The sequence below is a fragment of the Chelmon rostratus genome, chromosome 4 (genome assembly GCF_017976325.1).
Source record: "Chelmon rostratus isolate fCheRos1 chromosome 4, fCheRos1.pri, whole genome shotgun sequence".
Taxonomy (NCBI): domain Eukaryota; kingdom Metazoa; phylum Chordata; class Actinopteri; order Chaetodontiformes; family Chaetodontidae; genus Chelmon; species Chelmon rostratus.
In genome coordinates, this window is record NC_055661.1 from 18918333 (window position 1) to 18936102 (window position 17770).

A 17770-nucleotide genomic window follows, 5' to 3' on the forward strand; every position below is an offset into this window, starting at 1 on the left:
TGACAATAATTAATTAAAATGGGTTTGTCTCTCTCTAAAGAAATTTAATATATGTGTTTATTGTGAATTCAAATATGTAGCTCCACCTTGCACTCGCACCAGCAGTTTCTTTGCTGATGGTTATGCACATCAGCATTCATTGTCTCAGTGAGTGCAACCACAGGCAGCCAGAGGGCCTCACAAGGAGCCTCTAGTCATCTTTTGTCACACTTTAAAGCCCTCTGTTTTGGATGAATTCTTGTGAGGTGACAAAGACAAACACAGTATTTTGGCTTCATTTGCACCCAATTCATTGTTAATTGTATGAAAGATACACAGTTGTGCTGTGCACTCTGCTAGCAGCCGTTGCATATTTTTTCTGATTTCCTTTTTTAATTACTATGATGTTTTGTAAAATCTTTCCATTGTAAGTAATGACAGCAAATCCCTTGATTTGGGAAAGTGCACTGAAAACAAAGTGAATTGTAGTCACAGATTTGCTTCTGTACTGTCTCTGACAGTATTTGTAGCAGCCTGTCAAACCTTCCTCTGGCTCAACGTCACAGAGTAGTTTCACTCATAGTGTGACTGCAGAGAGGAAGATTGATTAGCATCATTTACAGTGTATTTGCAATTGACTGTGTAATGCAGTTCTATAATGATTTTCACAGTGGACATTTACAAATCAATATATTGATTTCTGATAATGGGTTAAAAGCATTTACTCACTTTAAGTCTTAAAAAAGTAATACCCCCATATAAATAATGGAAGTGCCCTTAGAGACTTGATTGTGTTTTCATCATTGAATAGCGTTATTAAGACTCTGATTGGAGGGATGACCTTTGGAGGCCATTATCAACTTGGTCTAATAGGCTGCATTTGGCAGCGTCAGCTTTGTGAATAGCTGTGATGTTGGTATGAGAGATGATCGATTCAATGACACTTCTGTCTGGAACAAGTGCTGCTCTCCTGTCTATCCCCTCTCTTTGTCAGTGCTAGCTGCAGCTGGGTTTGGTTCAACCATCCTCCTGCACTTGGCTTTGTCTGCTTTCAGTGGCTCGGGATTGCATTGCCAACCAGCCAAAGAGCTAGTCCCTGCCTGCCTGCCTGCCACTAGTCAGCCACTGTGCAAAACAAACTAGGGCAGGACAGTAACTTGGTTATCGACTCAGTCATGTCTCTATTTGAAATGATATCACAAAGTTCTCATTTCAAGATATTGTGGTTCACTGCTGTAATGGCTAAATGAATAATGAGTTAAAATTAATCATCATAAATCATATATATTTATACAGTAAGACTTCTTTCACGCTTATATACTATATGAGCTAAGTGATTATAATGTAAGAGATGCATCTGTAGCATTTTTTAGTTTTTTAGGTTTTGCACATGTAGATCTCTAGACTGGCTACGTTCAGAGTTGCTCATTGAAATGTGCCTGCTAAATGGGTGAATCGTGTATTATGTATCTTTTATTGTATTATTATTTTCACAATGTTTGGTCCAAAACTGACAGAAGTGAGCTTATTCTCACATGTGTTTTCTGACATGCCTGAACATATATACTGACAGAAAGACAGACATGATGAACTCTTCCTCAGCACATGTGATTTAGACCTGATAAAGGTCATTCATCAACATACAGGCTTCTTGTCTTTCTCTCCCCCTCCCCTCTGCCTTGCTTTTATGGTCTGTCTAACCTTACCTTCTTATGTTGTATATGCTTGTTGAATGTAGAATTAGCAGAGTCTAGATGAATGGGTAGATGGAGTACAACAGTTATTTCAGCATAGCTCAACCACTCCCTAATCAGTCAGAGTAGCGGTCTGCAGGGAGGGTTTTTTTTCCAGGCACCAGTGTACTGGAATGAGATGCCACTCACCATTAGTCCAGTAGCTGCTGAGGCTGTTGGTGAATGGGTTTCAAATGTAAATACGGATCAGTCATCATCTTATTGCTACACGATAACCTCCTGCAATTTCTTTCCCACTGCTTGTGTGTTACTGTTGCATGCCGTGTTGTAAATGTCAAAAGTACCACTTTAAATATAAAAATTTTAACTGAAATACTGGTCTTGTCTATGTTTTAGGGCACCTTGTAGTTTTCTGCAGACCTGTGTAAACTAACGATAGCACTTCTGCGAGTAGCTCCAGTGCAATTTTTTTTTTTTTTGTGTGTGTGTGTGTGTGTGTGTGTGTGTGTGTGTGTGTGTTGCAAGCTGACTAGTGGATTAGCTCTGTCCGATGGCAGAAGGAGAGGGATATACTTTGACAGTGTGGTAGTTAGCCCATCTGTCTATAATCAGCTGTGTCTGTGTGTGCGTGCTGCTGCTATGGTGCTACTTGCCAACAGGTGGTCAACAGTACCCCAATGTAGAGTTGTAAGGGACATTGAGCCTTGTGGTCTGCCTAGTTTGCCAGCAAACTTAACTCTTGAACAGCTGTTGGGTTATACAGCATCTCAGTTTGTCATTTAAAATGACAGAGTTGACTGGTCTTGTGTATTGGGTTAAGCTCAGCATTCGGTTAAAATAAGCTGTCAATTTGTCATTTTTCTGTGCAGCTCCAAAAAGAAGGCTAACACATTCTCTTCTCACTCTTTTTCCCATCTTTTTGCTCTGACAGTCATTAATTTGTGCTTGCACCACAAGAGTCTCCCCTACATGTGTGCTGACATATAAATCAAAAGATACAGACAAGACCTATATTTAGAATGCTGTCATGTAATCATCTACTACCCAGTCATCTTATAGACAGCTATGAGAATTGGAAGCGGGGAATTGGTTCCCATTGGATTAATTATACTTCCACTGATCATCTGGTTCTTTTGCTGTGGATAGTATATTGTGTGTCAGATATGGATGGCTGGAACATCCCAGTCTGTTGGTCTTTCTGCTCCTCGTACTTACTGCTCTCTGTGGACATTGTTTTGGTTTGAGAGACTTATCAATGTTATAAAATGTGCAGTTGCATAGTGATAAACCAGACAGACTATGACAGTGAAGCACTATTAGGAGATGCTTGACTTTGACCTATTGATTTAGCACATCTGTCTTTGAAAGCCTCAATTTGAGGCTTTGTCGTGTTTTAGCATCATCTTGTCTAGCGATTGGCTGTCTGTTTGTAATGTTCACTGATTTGTGAACTTTAAAGAATGCAGAAGAAATGATCCACTGCTCACTTCTACTTAATGCTAATGTAAGCTGTTTCACTGCCTCTGCAGGGAACCTTGGCCGTGTTGACTACATCAGTGAGTTTGAGTTTGACCTGTTCATCCGGCCTGACACCTGCAACCCTCGCTTCAGAGTCTGGTTCAACTTCACAGTGGAGAACATCCGTGAGACGCAGGTCAGCATGCTAGTTTTTTTATATTGTGTTGTTATTGATCATAAAGAGGGGATTCTCTCCCAATTTCATGCTTTCATGACACACACAGACTTCTACTGTAAATGTGCTAAATTGGTGCAATCAAACAATAACTACCAAGTGCAGTGAATCGTCACACCAGTGCTGCAGAATGTCCTGTTAGTGCCTGGACTCCCAAGCCCTTTCCTTCTGCCATGGGTGTGACCTTCCTTACAAGGGCATGTTATGAGTAAAACTGGTGGTGTGCAAGTTTAGAAAATGCAGCAAACTAACAAATCCAGCTGTTATCTCCACTGCACCTCTGGATAAGAAGCACAGGTAAGGTGGTACAGTACTGCCCCAGGAAATGAAAATCATGGCCTTTGCGCAAATGTCATATTGATACCTTTTCAAAAATCCCAAAACTTACTGACTTGTATTGTATCATTTGCCTGCTATTATATATATAGAAACAATATTTTGTCAGATCAAGTTTGATAATGATAATTGGCACGTTTCAATGACCTAGCATGAAAGGCAGTCCTATGGACGTAACATTAATTAAAATTATAAATATACCAATTTCTAATGACATTCATGCTTAATCCTGACCTGTTGTCCACAAAAAAATATTAATCACCAACCTTAGAAACAAAATAAATTTTAGAAACTGAGACAATTTAAAAAGCCCTTTTTATTTTTTTTAGATTTTACAAGGTCTGTCTTTCCCTCCGAACATTATTGTTGAGGAGCAGTTGGCTCAGTTTTTTGCAATCTACAGAATGTCAACAAGACTATGATGAGCAGAAGATGTTACTGGTATGAAGTAATGCTATCTTAAGGTGTAATATGGTTTGATGATGCCATTAGTCATGATACATACAACTGTCACGATACCGCCCCAAATGTCCTCCAACAAATTTCAGTGCATTAGAAATGAGTGCCCATAACACCAAGTTGTTTCTCCTCAGAACTGAGGCAGTCTTCTATTTCCTACCTCACTTCTTGTCACAGCCTCTAAGCTTGATTCTGCCACTAGCAAGCTCTGAGCTCCATGATTGGCTGACAGAGGTGGTCACATGCCACAGAGATACGCTGTAAGTGGGTACAGTGAGTCTGGTTTCAGGGGGATGGAGGCTAGTTTAGCCATTTAAATATAACTTTGCAGGATAAGACAAAGGCAAAACTGACAATATTGGCATTTAAGTTTGACTGCTGCTATGTAATTTGTGTGCATACAGGCTTGTCAAGCTTAGATATGAAACAAACAAAAAATGAGAGATAAAGAGATAGACAGTCTGAAGACAGCTACATATAAAGACAGGGAAGAAGATAGAGAGAGAGAGAGAGGGAGAAAGAAATCTACAAAGATGAGAGTGAGAAATAAGTAAACAGAGAGCGATAGAGAAAAAAGAAACGGAAAAAAAGAGCAGAAAACGGTGAGGATGAATCCACAGCATGCTGTTGCTCTTGTCTTCCTGTAGAGTGTCCAGCCCAGCCTATCTGAGGCTATCAGGCCTATCAGCCCATCTCCCTGCAGTGCTGTAGTCAGCACTAATCACATTTTATGGCTCTGAGATGAATGGGAGGCCTCGGCTTGGAGCCGGATCGATCCCAGGGCCAGATAGACCAGCACCAGCAGCCTGCAGCCTGCAGTCTGGGCCAACAGGATATTTGCTGTTGTGGCAAAATGACAGAGAAAGTGTGAGAGGGAGACAGAGAGAAAGTGACTGGGGAGGGGAATATGACACAATAAATGGCAAAAGATTGATAAATATCATGAATATGAGCCCAATATGTACTGTGGCACATGCAAGCTTACAAGTGACAAAAACAGGTGAATGACCATTTCCAGTGCACACTTCCACGCTTTCTCTCCATAGGCCCCTTCACAGGCTTCTTTCATAGAAATCTGTTTCTTATCTGTCCAATTTCCTTCTTCAAAGAGGCCTTGTGTGAATTTAATCTACTCCAGTAGAAGGTGTTGTGGTTAAGTGCTGCCTGTGCATTTTGCCAAGGTGTGTGTCTGTGTCTGTGTGTATATACAGACGCTGTGATTAGATTGTGTGCCAGGCATCGTCAGAATTCACATAAATCTTTTGTTTACATTCTAATGGTTGTAATATTGTTAGGATTTGAAACAAAAAAATAAAACAGAGAAATTAAACAAAGAATAATAGTATGAGTAAATAAACCAACTAAGTGTAGCTATGTGGGGAGAGGCTGTGCTATAGAGATATCAGTGGGTTCCAGGGGAGAACTGGGCTGTTGGAGTGTTTCATCCAGCTAAGCCTTGCTAACTCTCAGCCTGAGCCAGGGGAATGGGGAACAGTAAAAGCCCGTGATATTGGAAGTGAGATGGCCATTTTGAAGGAATGTAAGCTGGTGAAACAGATTTGGTCTGCCTCAATCAGCTTAGCAGCTTTGTGGAAATTGGCTTCACCGTAGCACCGGTTATGATGGATGGCTGGATGGATGAATGTCTCTTTTTTTGTATGTCCTTTCTTTTCTGTGTTTTTCGAACCACTCACTTACCTCAAAAAGCCCAGACCAATTCTGGTTATGCTGACCGGGACCGTGTGACATTATGTGAGGTTTTGCATATTTTCTTCAGGAAAATTTCTGGGAAAAAATATTTGCGCAGAATAATTGGTCTTAATCTCTACTGGGCCACAGGGAGACAAACATCTGGTGGTTCAGTGAAATTTTGGTGCCTGCCACCATGTCTGTGTTTTGAGTGCTAGGTTTTTATGTGACAAAGTCACACAAAATTTTACTCAGTTTTATGGATGATAGCAGCAAAATAACAGATACAATTTAAGTTACAACTCCTGATGTACCACCATGATCAGGTCAAAACTTAATTTCACTGACCAAATACATAATTAATGGAAATCCTATCAACCTCATCTGTACTTTGTGGTAATTGCTCATTAGCAAATGCTATACTGCTAACATGCCCAACTTAAAAGGTGAACATTATATACTGTTAGCATGCTGACTGTGCAGTGCAGTCCCACAGAGATGCTAGTGTGGCTGTAGTCTTGGTACTTGATTAATGACAAGTTGTTGTAACAACTGTCATTGAATAATGTATTGTGTTAAATCATTTTAGCATCACCCAACAAATGTTGTGTTGTAGTATTTCCCAGTACTATGAAGGGGGGGTTGTGTGAGTCTAGAGCTCCTTTTGCACAGATGTTTGGATTGACTGTGGCATTGATGACTTGGTTTTCATCAGTAGTTTTCACTTCATTCAACAGTATAGAGGAAGGTGAAGGGTAGGAAAGAAGCAGGAATGAAAATTACTTGTTTGTTTACAGTGGTCATATTTGGATTCTTATTGTTTAATTGGATATATAAATGTATAATCTGGTCAATCTTTCTTGGTGATCCTACAATTATTGGTTTGATGTAAACAAATATGAATTCTACAAGCCCATTAAAGTTTATCATTGTGGAATTAGCCATCATTCATGTGCTAACTCCCATTTTATGCTACACAATGAATTTTGAAGGGCCAGGACTCTGAAAATATTTTCCTGTCTGATTTACTTTGGAGAAAATTACAAGACTTCACGAAGATGGGACCTTTAAAAAAAGTTTTCTGTCCGATGTCCAAACTGAGTGAATTTCTACTTGACATGCAAGTTCAAGCCAACACTATTTCATTTCATCTTCTGCCTATGTTACGACCAGAACCAGTGGATGAGTTGATATGACACTCCATTGGGTAAGTTGATATGCCATTCCATTCTGCTGTAGGGGTGTGCTTGATGTCAGGCTCCGTGAAGGGCACGGCTGTGAGCTATTATCATAGGAGCCTTCAGGGAGCCATTCATAGAAGACAGGCAGTAAAACCTTGTGCCGAGCGCCTTCAACTCCTCCAACTGCTGCAGGGGTGATTTGTAAGCCTCACTTGTCCAGGGAAAGCACAGTGCAGGGCGGTTACTCTCCATAATCAGGAAAGAGGACGAACTGAAGCAGAATAGGCCATGTGTTACCTAGAATCCCTGAAGAGCCTTCATCACTTTACTGTTTCAGACAATGCTCACCTATTTAAATTCATCATAAGTGATGTTATGCAATTTGTCGTGGGGGTTAAGTTGGATGGCACATTAAGTTAAACATTAAATAGGATGTTAACACCATCGCGGAACCATTATGGATCATGTCTTGGTAGCGCTAATCAACCAGTCCCACTTTAATGCCGTTACTGTTTTTCACAGAAGATGATTGGGCCAGAACAAGCTGTATAATTGAGCACCATATTATATCTCAGATATCACACATCATAATGCCTAATTGGGTTTTTTTTTCTAAATGCGTAATTTACTATAACTCTTTGAAAAATACATTGTTAAAATTCTGATGTCTTATGCTGAAGCAGAGAAAAAAGAAGTAAGTAAAGGCAAATGAGTGAGAGACAGAGAGAAAGGCAGAGAGCAGTGCAAGAGCAGGGTAATGGATGTGATGCACATTGATTTATTTTTTCCATCCACAAGATACAGAGGCAGGAAGAGAGGGTTTAGGAGGAGGAGGAAGGGCAGTGGTGTATTTACGATAAATGACTAGTTCATGTAAGCAATACATTTCCCTCCCATCCTAAATAGAGCATGTTGGCGGCAGTTCCGGGAAGTCAGCTGCTGGTTGTGGTGTGTGACATCAATGCCAGCCTGTATAATAGAGGTTCTTATCTGAGCTCACTGCTTCATCAGCTCTGGACAGTGTTTTGGCGTAGAGAGCCTGTCCCGGCCACGTCTGTGTGTATCAACACATTGAACTTCACCCCTGCTCCTCCTCAGGTTTGCAGAAGTGTCTAGGGACACTCCACTCCGCCCTTGTCTGTTCCACCTCTGTCTCATCCTTTCTTCTCTCTGTGCTCCTTGCACCTCTCCACCGTCATGTCTGTGTTGTGATGTCCTTCAGCAGTGACGGAGGGAGGAGACGGCAGGCTGGTCTCTAGCGAGCACCATTGGGTGAACGTGGGCTAATCACTGGCGGCGTAGCGTGGCGGTGAGGGTGTGCTGCAGACAGCTGGTTGGTGGCAGTTTCTTGCGGCAGGACCACACTGGGTGTGCATATGGGAGGACTGGATATATAGCTCTAGGATTAGACCCTCACTCATCCATAGGCTCTTTTATCAGGTCCACCCATACTGTCAACAAAAAACACAGTCAAGGGCTCATGCACACTCACAAAGATACACACTGTCAAACTGACACATACACAAACTCACTTACATGCTTTTCAACAGGTCTGTTTGTCTCCTTGCCCTGTCTGTCTAAAAGACTCCACACACAGGCTGGCCATGTCATTTTTAGTTCTTTGCATTGCCTTTTCTTTCCTTTCTGCCTCTGCAGCATATGGCACAAGGTAGATAGGCATGTATCCTTTGCTTGTGGTCTTCTTCTTCTTTGGAAGTTCATTTTTTAAGCTTCCCCTCTCTACAGCCTCCAAAGGAAAGACATTGGCTTCTGTGTGACTCTGCCAAAGGGATTATTTCACTTCAAAAACACCACATAGGCCTAGAAAGTTTATGATCCAAGTTTTAAACCCCAGGAAGAAGTTGTTTAAAGACTTGCGTGGTTTTGAAAGACATACAAGACATCAGACAGTTGTGTCAGGGAGCATAGGGTATCGTGACTGACCTTGTTCTGTTAAGGCAAACTGAGGCATCCTTCCTTATTGTCAAGGCTGATGCTCCCCAGATCACTTCATAATGACATGGACAAAAGGATATGGCAACAGCACAGAATGAATTTTCAAATAATCTCCCTGATAGCAAAATGAGTTTTCCCTGGGTTATCTCTGCTGACGCAAGGTTCCTTATCAAAATTCATTTCCTTATTTTTAGCTTGATTCACTTTAAAAAGGAGGCACAGAGCTTAAGGGCATGTTTTGAAATAAAGCAGACACACTTTTTACTACGCATTTGGATTCACTTTATTCAAACAGCAGAGACTCTTAGCTCAGTTCCCAGGGACTTGTAGGGTTAAAAATACGTTACATACGCCTACAGTTTTTCCTCTTGATCTGTCACAATAGTCTTTAGACAAAATACAAATGTAAAAACACCTGTAGTCGAATTAGCGTTTAAAAGTTTGGGACCTCTTGTTGTTTTTATGTGCAGTGTCATGAAACAGCTTGTAGTGTGTGACATGTTTGGCATGGGAACATCTGTAGATGGCTTGGTGTGTGTGCCCATCAGGCCAGTAATCAGTGGTCCATCCATTCGGAGCCCAGCAGTATGGCAGCAAGAGATGCGGCTAAATTGGACTCTAGGCGCTAATTTCGTGAATCAAGGCGCAGAGTGCAAAGAGCAGTCAAGTGCGCAAAGACAGTGTTGGCGAACTTTTGGTGTTTTCATGCAGACAAGGAAATGGATTAGAAAAAAATATTTTAGAAAAATGTATGTAGATTGCAGATTTTCTTTTACTTGTTTTATGATTAGTAAAATTGCATTAGATGGTGTGAAAATTCAGTCAATCTTAAACTCGCAGTCTGCTGTGAAACTGCAATCGCTAGATTGACAGTGACACTCCCCTTACTCCATGTCTTTGCCCCTCAAGTCAGTCACCAAAATACTGAAGAGGAAGAGAAGAAAAGATAAACACTACACTTTGGGAAAATACTAGTCTGCTGGTATAAAACTGCACCTTACACAATGTGCCTGAATGAAAATGGAGCTGTCTGTCCCTGCCTTCCTAATCACAGCACCTGCTTAGATTAGATTAATGCATCAACATACACTTAAAGCCAAATACTAAATTAACTTCCAATCGTACACACACACAAGCGCAAATGCTGTATCTGCAAATCTATTTGCTAATTCATACAATAAAATAAAGGCCCTAGTTGCCTTGCAGTTTAAAATGCTGTGCGACTATTGATAGTTTTGAATTGGAGGCAGGTGGTGGTAGGAGGCCAGCAGGTCTTTGCAGTCCTTGAATAGGGAGAACAGGGTTACAAGCCACAGCATGGAATAAAAAGAAAGGGGTCGGGGTAGTGAATGTAGCCAGAAAAGAAGGAAGGAAGGGAGAGGGAAAGAGAGAAAGTTACATTTTTTTTTCAGCATTTCTTTTGTCTTTAATTCTGGTACCGTACATGGATCGTGTTCCAAATATTTTGTTCATTAATTTAATAATTGCTGATTTATGACAGCAATATGGCAATGTGTAACATGCTGCAGTTTATTTGCTTATTTGTTTATTTTTTGTACAAATATCTAACCTGCCAAATATTGTCACAGCTTTCCTCATCTCCGGCCAAAAGGTCATCACAAGAAACAAGACTAAGACGCTAGCATTGAGGAAAGAGCAAAAGACACCGGAAACAGAGAGAAAGTGATGAGCACGGGTAAAGGAGAAGAGTATTGCTGAGGTTTCATGGGGAGGCAAGGTATGGTGGCTCGGTAAGGGCCTTGTGGAGCTGCTGTGCATCTGCATGAAATGATGAGCCTGGTGTCAGGACATGGATCATCCTTTTACACCGAGTAATGAATACAGATTGCACACCGGATAGAGAGGCTCTGCAATCTGCTGCACCACAAATGAAACAACTGCCGTTCTAATCAAATAGTCTTTTCATGCCAGCGCAGCCCTCAACTTGGGCTAAATTCAATTCCAGATTCACAGATTTGTGGGTTGGGGGTTGGAGAGACGCAGGAGGCATGGGGGAGTTATAAATGTTGTAATTAGACTATTGTTTAATGTGTATGTGTGTAGACGCGTGTGATATGTGTGTAAGTTGGTGTGGGGGTGGGGGGCTCCCTGGCATCATGTTGTCGTTAACCACTTGGTTATTTTAGATAGCAGTTGGAGGAATGGGTCCAATCACGGCAAACACACACACGCACACACACACACACACACACACACACACACACACACACACACACACACACACACACACACACACACACAAATGCACACATTTAGCTAATTATGCCAACTAGTGGCTTGGGAGAACACGTTCTCTGTATTCTGTATTTAGGGAACAGCGAGGAGCTTTGAAGGAGAGCCGCAGTGCCTCTTTGATGCTGCTTTTGTTTTTTGTTTGTGTGGTTTAATAATTTAATCAAGCCAAACGTCCTCCTTCTCTCTGTTACTGTCTGTTGGTGGAGGCTAATTACTCTGCAGATTGTTCTCCTGGTGCTAGAGATGAGAGTTTAGATCCAGAGGGGGGGAGGGGGTGCTGATGGTTGTAATTTAACAGTGTGCTGATGGGCTAAGCTGTCTGTCGACTGCTGTTTTATTGTTTTGGGAGGCTGCTGACGAGCTACTACTCTAATATGCACCATCTGATGAGAAGGCCTGCAATGTTGTAGTGCATTGTCCTTCTTTTCCATTCTTTTCCATTCTTTAGCCATCTATTTGTCTGTCTGTCCATCCGTCTGTCATTCCGTTCATCCATCTATCTATCTATCTATCTATCTATCTATCTATCTATCTATCTATCTATCTATCTATCTATCTATCTATCTATCTATCTATCTATCTATCTATCATTTAAGTATTATTACTACATAATAGCATTTTGAAAAGTTTGTATGATTGCTAACACAAAGAACTTATTGCTTGCTAAGTTGCAAAATTACGAGTAGACTATTAAAAAGAAGTATCAAAGTTTACCAGGAGTGTATTCAGGTAAGATGAGTTGTAGCAAGTATTGTCATCACACAAAAACACTGTGGTAGTGAGAAAGAAGGACCCATTAAACTGGTGAAATTCTCTTTGACTTATTGCTGATGATGACATTGTTTCTACAGTAAATCTTCACAGAATGTTTTATCAGCTGTATTTGCCATAGATTGTGGTTGATGCATTTCCTCAGTAAATAGAGAATACGGTCTACCTTTTCTGTTTGCTGGCAGGCTGGCAGTGTTTGTGGCATCACTCCTGTAGCATCGCATGGTCTACTGTACCATCCAGGCTAGAGGCTTTAAGATCCATTCCAACGTACTGTATGGCGACTGACACCACATCAATGAAAAGATCAGAGCTTTAGCTTTCATTTAGTGTTCATAGCACGCTGCTACAACATCCCTTTCTGTTGCTAATACAATTTTGATAAGACATGATATACATGAGGGATCATAGGGTAGTTGGATATTAACCTGAAAAAACGAATCTTTATGTCTTTATGTCTTTGTCTCATTGCAGGCTGAGCTTCTATCTATCTTCTTCATTTTATGTCACAAACATAGACCGTATAAAACATGGACATAGTCTCCATAATGTGACCCATAGGTTTCTGAAGAGGCATTGTGAAACTCAATAACAGTGGCTCTGGCCTTCGCCGTCTTGGCAGTTCCTGTCTCTGCGAATCCAAAAAATGAGCAAAGAGGTGGAGCATGGGTGGAGCCTGGTTGCTGAAACCTAGTTGCTAGCTGTCACTCAAAGCAGCCATGGCCATAATTATACATACATTTAAGCCTAAAAATGATTTAAACAAGTGAGTTATATAAAAAAAATTGCCAGCCTCAAGTGGCACTGTAGTTTTTGGCACTTCTGTGTTGGCTTCGTTTTTCAGCCCTGGAAATTGATGCGTGGTCTCAAATCCTACAACATGGCTCATTCAAAGTCCCAGTTGCTGTCTTTAGTCAGCAATAACTGACCGTTCTGCCACAGTCTTGAAGATTTCATCCCCCATCTAGAGCCAAGCCAAACTGTGTAACTGATTAGATTTCAATGCTGTTGGCTCTAATTAGTGTTCATGTAATCAAATCAACAGACAGATTAGATTAGTATGTACAACTCTACTGTATAATGTTTCACACAGTACAAGAGATGAATATATCCTCATCAGAAATGAATTGTGCATGTGTTTGGAAGCCATAGTGGAGAGGTGTGAGCCGGGGCTATCCACGTACAGTGGGGGCTACATGGATTGTATCCATACTTCTCTGAGCACAGGCTCAAACAACTCTGCAAGCTTACCCAACCACAGAAATGTGCATATATTAGCTTGGGTAATCAAGATAGGCCTACTATCATTTTGCAGTATGTGTTGCAAAATTTCTGAGGACCACCTTTCCAAAATAAATGAGAAGAAGAACATAATGTCAAAAAAAGAGGAAAAACAGGATTTCACCACATTCAACACAGTGTGCTTTTGGCTCAGCAACACTGCCTGCTATTATGAATCCAAATTTAATGTACTCAGGGTGAGGTATTTTCTCACCACACACTTTGGAGATTTTACGGAAGCAGGCTTGTCTCCCACATAACTTTTTCATTTCAAAAAACGATCCATTTTGGGTCAGTGCATCTGAGGAAATGTTAGCTTGCTAACAGTGGCAAAAACATTTGTCTCTGCTAGCTGGTGCTCTGAGACCCACTGGTTGTGAATGGCTACTGTAGTGTAATGTGCGTCTCAGGACCTGCTGCCACAGACAGGCTCAGGTGGGGCAGTTTGGCATCATGTCAGGCCATTCTTGAGCTCAGCAACTATAATAATTTACTGAGTTGCTCTTTTAGCTGCTGGACTACCATTGCTGCTGAGTCAACATAGATAGATTTGATTCTTAGGTCTCTATCAGACACTGACATTTAAACATGTGAGATACTACTCTGTTTATCCTTCCTTCGCTGCAGACCATGATCTCTGTTCTTGTTCTGCTCTTTGGCACTGTATTACACATCTTTCTTATTTGTTAAAAAAAAAAAAAAAAAAATTTCGGTCAATATTTACCCTTTTTGTAGCAAGTATATTAGAAACATATTATAATAATAGTGTGAAATAGTATTTTTTGACTGGTGTTGCTGTTACTGTGGTTATTGTTTTTGATTGTGTGAGGCCGGAAGCCAAGAAGCAGGGAGTGGTGAAGTGTTAGCTGCTGAGCGATGCTTCAGTGCTGATTTGATGTTGCGGTTTTTTGGAGGGAGACACTTTCAGACTGTGCTCACACCCCATGTGGTTAGGTCAAGCCAGTTGGGCTAATTTACTCTATGCGCTGTCAGTGACACTGGGTGGGGGGCTAGCTGCTGGTGGCATGCCGGCCCAAAGAGCATGCTGTGAGGAGAGACATTTATAGCCTCTCGAGCAGCAAGTGCGTACATGCTCAGTCACTAATACACTCACATAGTATGATATAGTGTCGGCCTTGGAGCTAGAGTACAGTATATGTGTGTGCGCTTGAGTGTGTATGTGTGATGGGTTGCGCTTCATGCAGAGCTCTATCTCCTGACAGCACCTGGGGTAGGTGGTGTCAGCACTGTGCATCACCATAAATCAAGACTGTGGTCTCAAATGTGTGTGTGTTCTGTCCATCTTTGGTGCCTGCAGGTTGATATTCGGAAGTTGAATTTCAATGAAACAAAACAGAGATTATTCAGGTTGGCTCAAGTGTATGTTCATGCTTGTGTGTGTGTGTGTGTGTGTGTGTGTGTGTGTGTGTGTGTGTGTGTGTGTGTGTGTTAGGCATTTCTGTGTGTTTGTGTATCTGTGCTGGTGTGCCCACCCATAGCAGGTTACCACCAGTGAGACATGAAACATTCATAACAGATGTGACCAGGGGATCACAGAACAGGAAGTTGGATCCCCTGGGGGCTCTGTCACACACACACACACACACACACACACACACACACACACACACCAGCATCAGTATTCTGCAAAGTGAAAAATGTCCACCATTAGAGATGAATTTAGAATTCCATTCACTTAAACATTGTTTATTCTCAAAATTATTATTTTTTTCAGTGCAAATGCATTTTATTCATTCAACTGCAATTAACCATCAAAGGTTTGTAGCAGCATTTGTTCTGCATTTAAATTACTACACAAATGTTGTAAACCAAAAACAATTAGTCAAATAATAATCACACGAATGTTGTGTTTATGGCATGTGTCTTACTTCTATGATATCCAAGTCAACTTGTGCATGAATTAGAAAGTCCAAAGGGCAGGTATTTAAGAAGTCAGTGTGATGACAAAGGTTGGTTGGTTTATGTTGGTAAAACCCGGTCAGATAGGGAATACCTGGGGCTGCTCTAGAACCTGTTTAGACTGGGTTGGGAGTATTTTGACACCCAAACTACCCTGCCACGCCTGATTTGTATCAACACTTTGTGGAAAGATCTCTGCACTTTTCACTAAAATGTTCATTTTCATGGTGAGTCTAAATATTATTAAGCAAGTTGGAACAAACTCGTCTTTTGCCTAACAAAAGATAAAGTTCCATTTTGCACATGGAAGGTTGATCTGCACTGGTTTGAAAACGGGGCCCTATATGTTTAAATTTTATATTTGAAAATACTCTGAAATGCTCCACTCTTACAAAGGACTATCCTTGTCAAAGATGCCCAGACAATTCAAGTGAAGCAAACTTTATAGGGATTCTCTCTAATACACGATTCAGATTGGGGATCACAGTGTGATAGAGACACCTTACTGCTTTGTTCAGCCTGCATGTGTGATATCTCCACCATGGCAGTAGCTCTGCTAGAGAGTTTTTGAGAGTAAACAGATGTTGTTTGTCTTTCTGATGTCGAGATTTACCGTCTCCAGGGATGTATCGGACCTGTGCTTTCCTGTAAGCTCACAAAGGAATCAGAGATGGAAATAGCTCAAACAGATGAACACTGTTTCACAGCAAAAGTGAGACTCTGGTTTTTTTCACCGCTGTGCTCACGGACAATATGGTCTTGTGGTTGTGTCGCTTGTTGAAATAAAATACATATGGCTGAAAGCATGGCCTCTCATCTTGAGTGGGATGTAGACATATCATTTTCACATCCAGTATGTGCTCTGGTTGCACAGTTTTTCCGATTTTCAAATTAAGCTTTTTAAATTTGCCCTTTTGATTTTTTCTTTAGCTTACTGACACTTTGGGAAATCCAATTTACGGACTTCAAATTGAACATTTGTCAGGAAGTGGGGACTTAGGGGAACTATGAGGGAACCCAGATGCAGACACAACGGGAACGTAGATTCAAAAATAAGCAAATTTATTAAACACGAAGATAAAACAACGAAAACCAAAACTCGGGGAACTATGACTAAAGAAACACTAGGAGAAAAGGATTCACACAACATTGAAACAACACAGGGAATGACCACACATGAACACAAGACACAACGGAGCTGGGGACAAGACTAAGAACAACTATCAATATAAAATAAAGAATAGAAAACGTTCCCGATGGAGGAAGAAACAAACGGCTATCAAAGACCTTGAACTTAACTAACAAAACAACAGAAACAAAAATCACTCCTGAAAACTCAGAGGAATAAGAATCTAAATAATAAAAGTAACCAAACAGAAAATCAATCTTAACGAGGAGAACAAATCGGCTGAGCTACAAAACTATGAAAAGAAAACAGAAACAGAAAGTTATTAACGTTACAAACAAATAACACGCACGAAAGGACGCAGACAACACTAAGGACGGTGGAACACTAACCTAAAACAAGGCATGGACATGAACAAAGACAAGAACAAGGCAAGAAACAAACTTACAAGAGTAGTGGCAAACAAAAGACAAAGACAAGCCAGGGAGGCAATCACATAAAACACAGCGCTGACATGAACAAAGAAAGCACAACAAAGAACACTTACTGATATGACTAGGACTACAGCTATGGCTATGGCTATGGCTATGGTGAGGAACGCAGACAGCAATGTAGCACAGACAACGACCCAACAAAGACAGGGGGGACGACACGGACTTATATACACAAGGAGGGATCACTACTGACACACAGGTGGAAACAATCAGACAATCCCAGGGATGGAAAACACAGGAAGTAAAGTAAACCAAGAAACATAACCTGAACCTTCAAAATAAAACAGGACGTGACAAAACCCAGGCAAAGACAACCCACAATGGGAAACTTAACAAAGCACGGGTCATGACAACATTAAATTGCATGAGTCACTTCAAAAGCCCCTGAAATTTTTCTAAGACAAACAAATAATTCATTCAACATTCTAATATTAGCCATTAGACCCTGATTGTTTAACTGGCTCAGGTATTAATGGACTATAACCAATAGCAAATATATTGTTTGAGGGTAAACCCACCCATAGCACAAAAGCTCAGTGTGTAAAGATAGTTTTATATGATGAATTTAATTACTCTTTCTGATACAATGGGGACACCTGTATAGATGATGGCTGGAGGTACATAAATAGCAAGAAACAGTGCGTTCCCCTCCGCTTTAATTGTCCTATCATTGTTAGCCAACATAGAGCACTGACATGTGCTGTCAGACTCTGAATCCCCAAGGAAATACTTGCCTCTGTGGCTACTGGATCTGGCAAGCATACATCAGTACACTCAAATGAAAAGCCTGAACTGTCGAGGACCAAAAGAATGAGGGAAGAAAATGAAATGGGGGAAGACACAGATAAAAAAGACGGAGAGGAGTGGAAGTTTTGTGTATAATGAGCAGTTGGAATGTGAGGATTGCTGAATTAATCAGACTGCTAGAGCTCATA

The 17770-nt window shown here is 41.0% G+C and overlaps 1 protein-coding gene across 1 annotated transcript in view; it reads left to right on the top strand.

The window, feature by feature from the left end:
* Nucleotides 1-17770, top strand: part of agbl4 (AGBL carboxypeptidase 4) — a 268049-nt gene that overhangs the window by 19365 nt on the left and 230914 nt on the right. The window contains exon 3 of the mRNA XM_041935474.1: nt 3203-3327. Coding sequence (XP_041791408.1) covers nt 3203-3327 — 125 coding nt within the window. The remainder of the gene's footprint in view (nt 1-3202; nt 3328-17770) is intronic.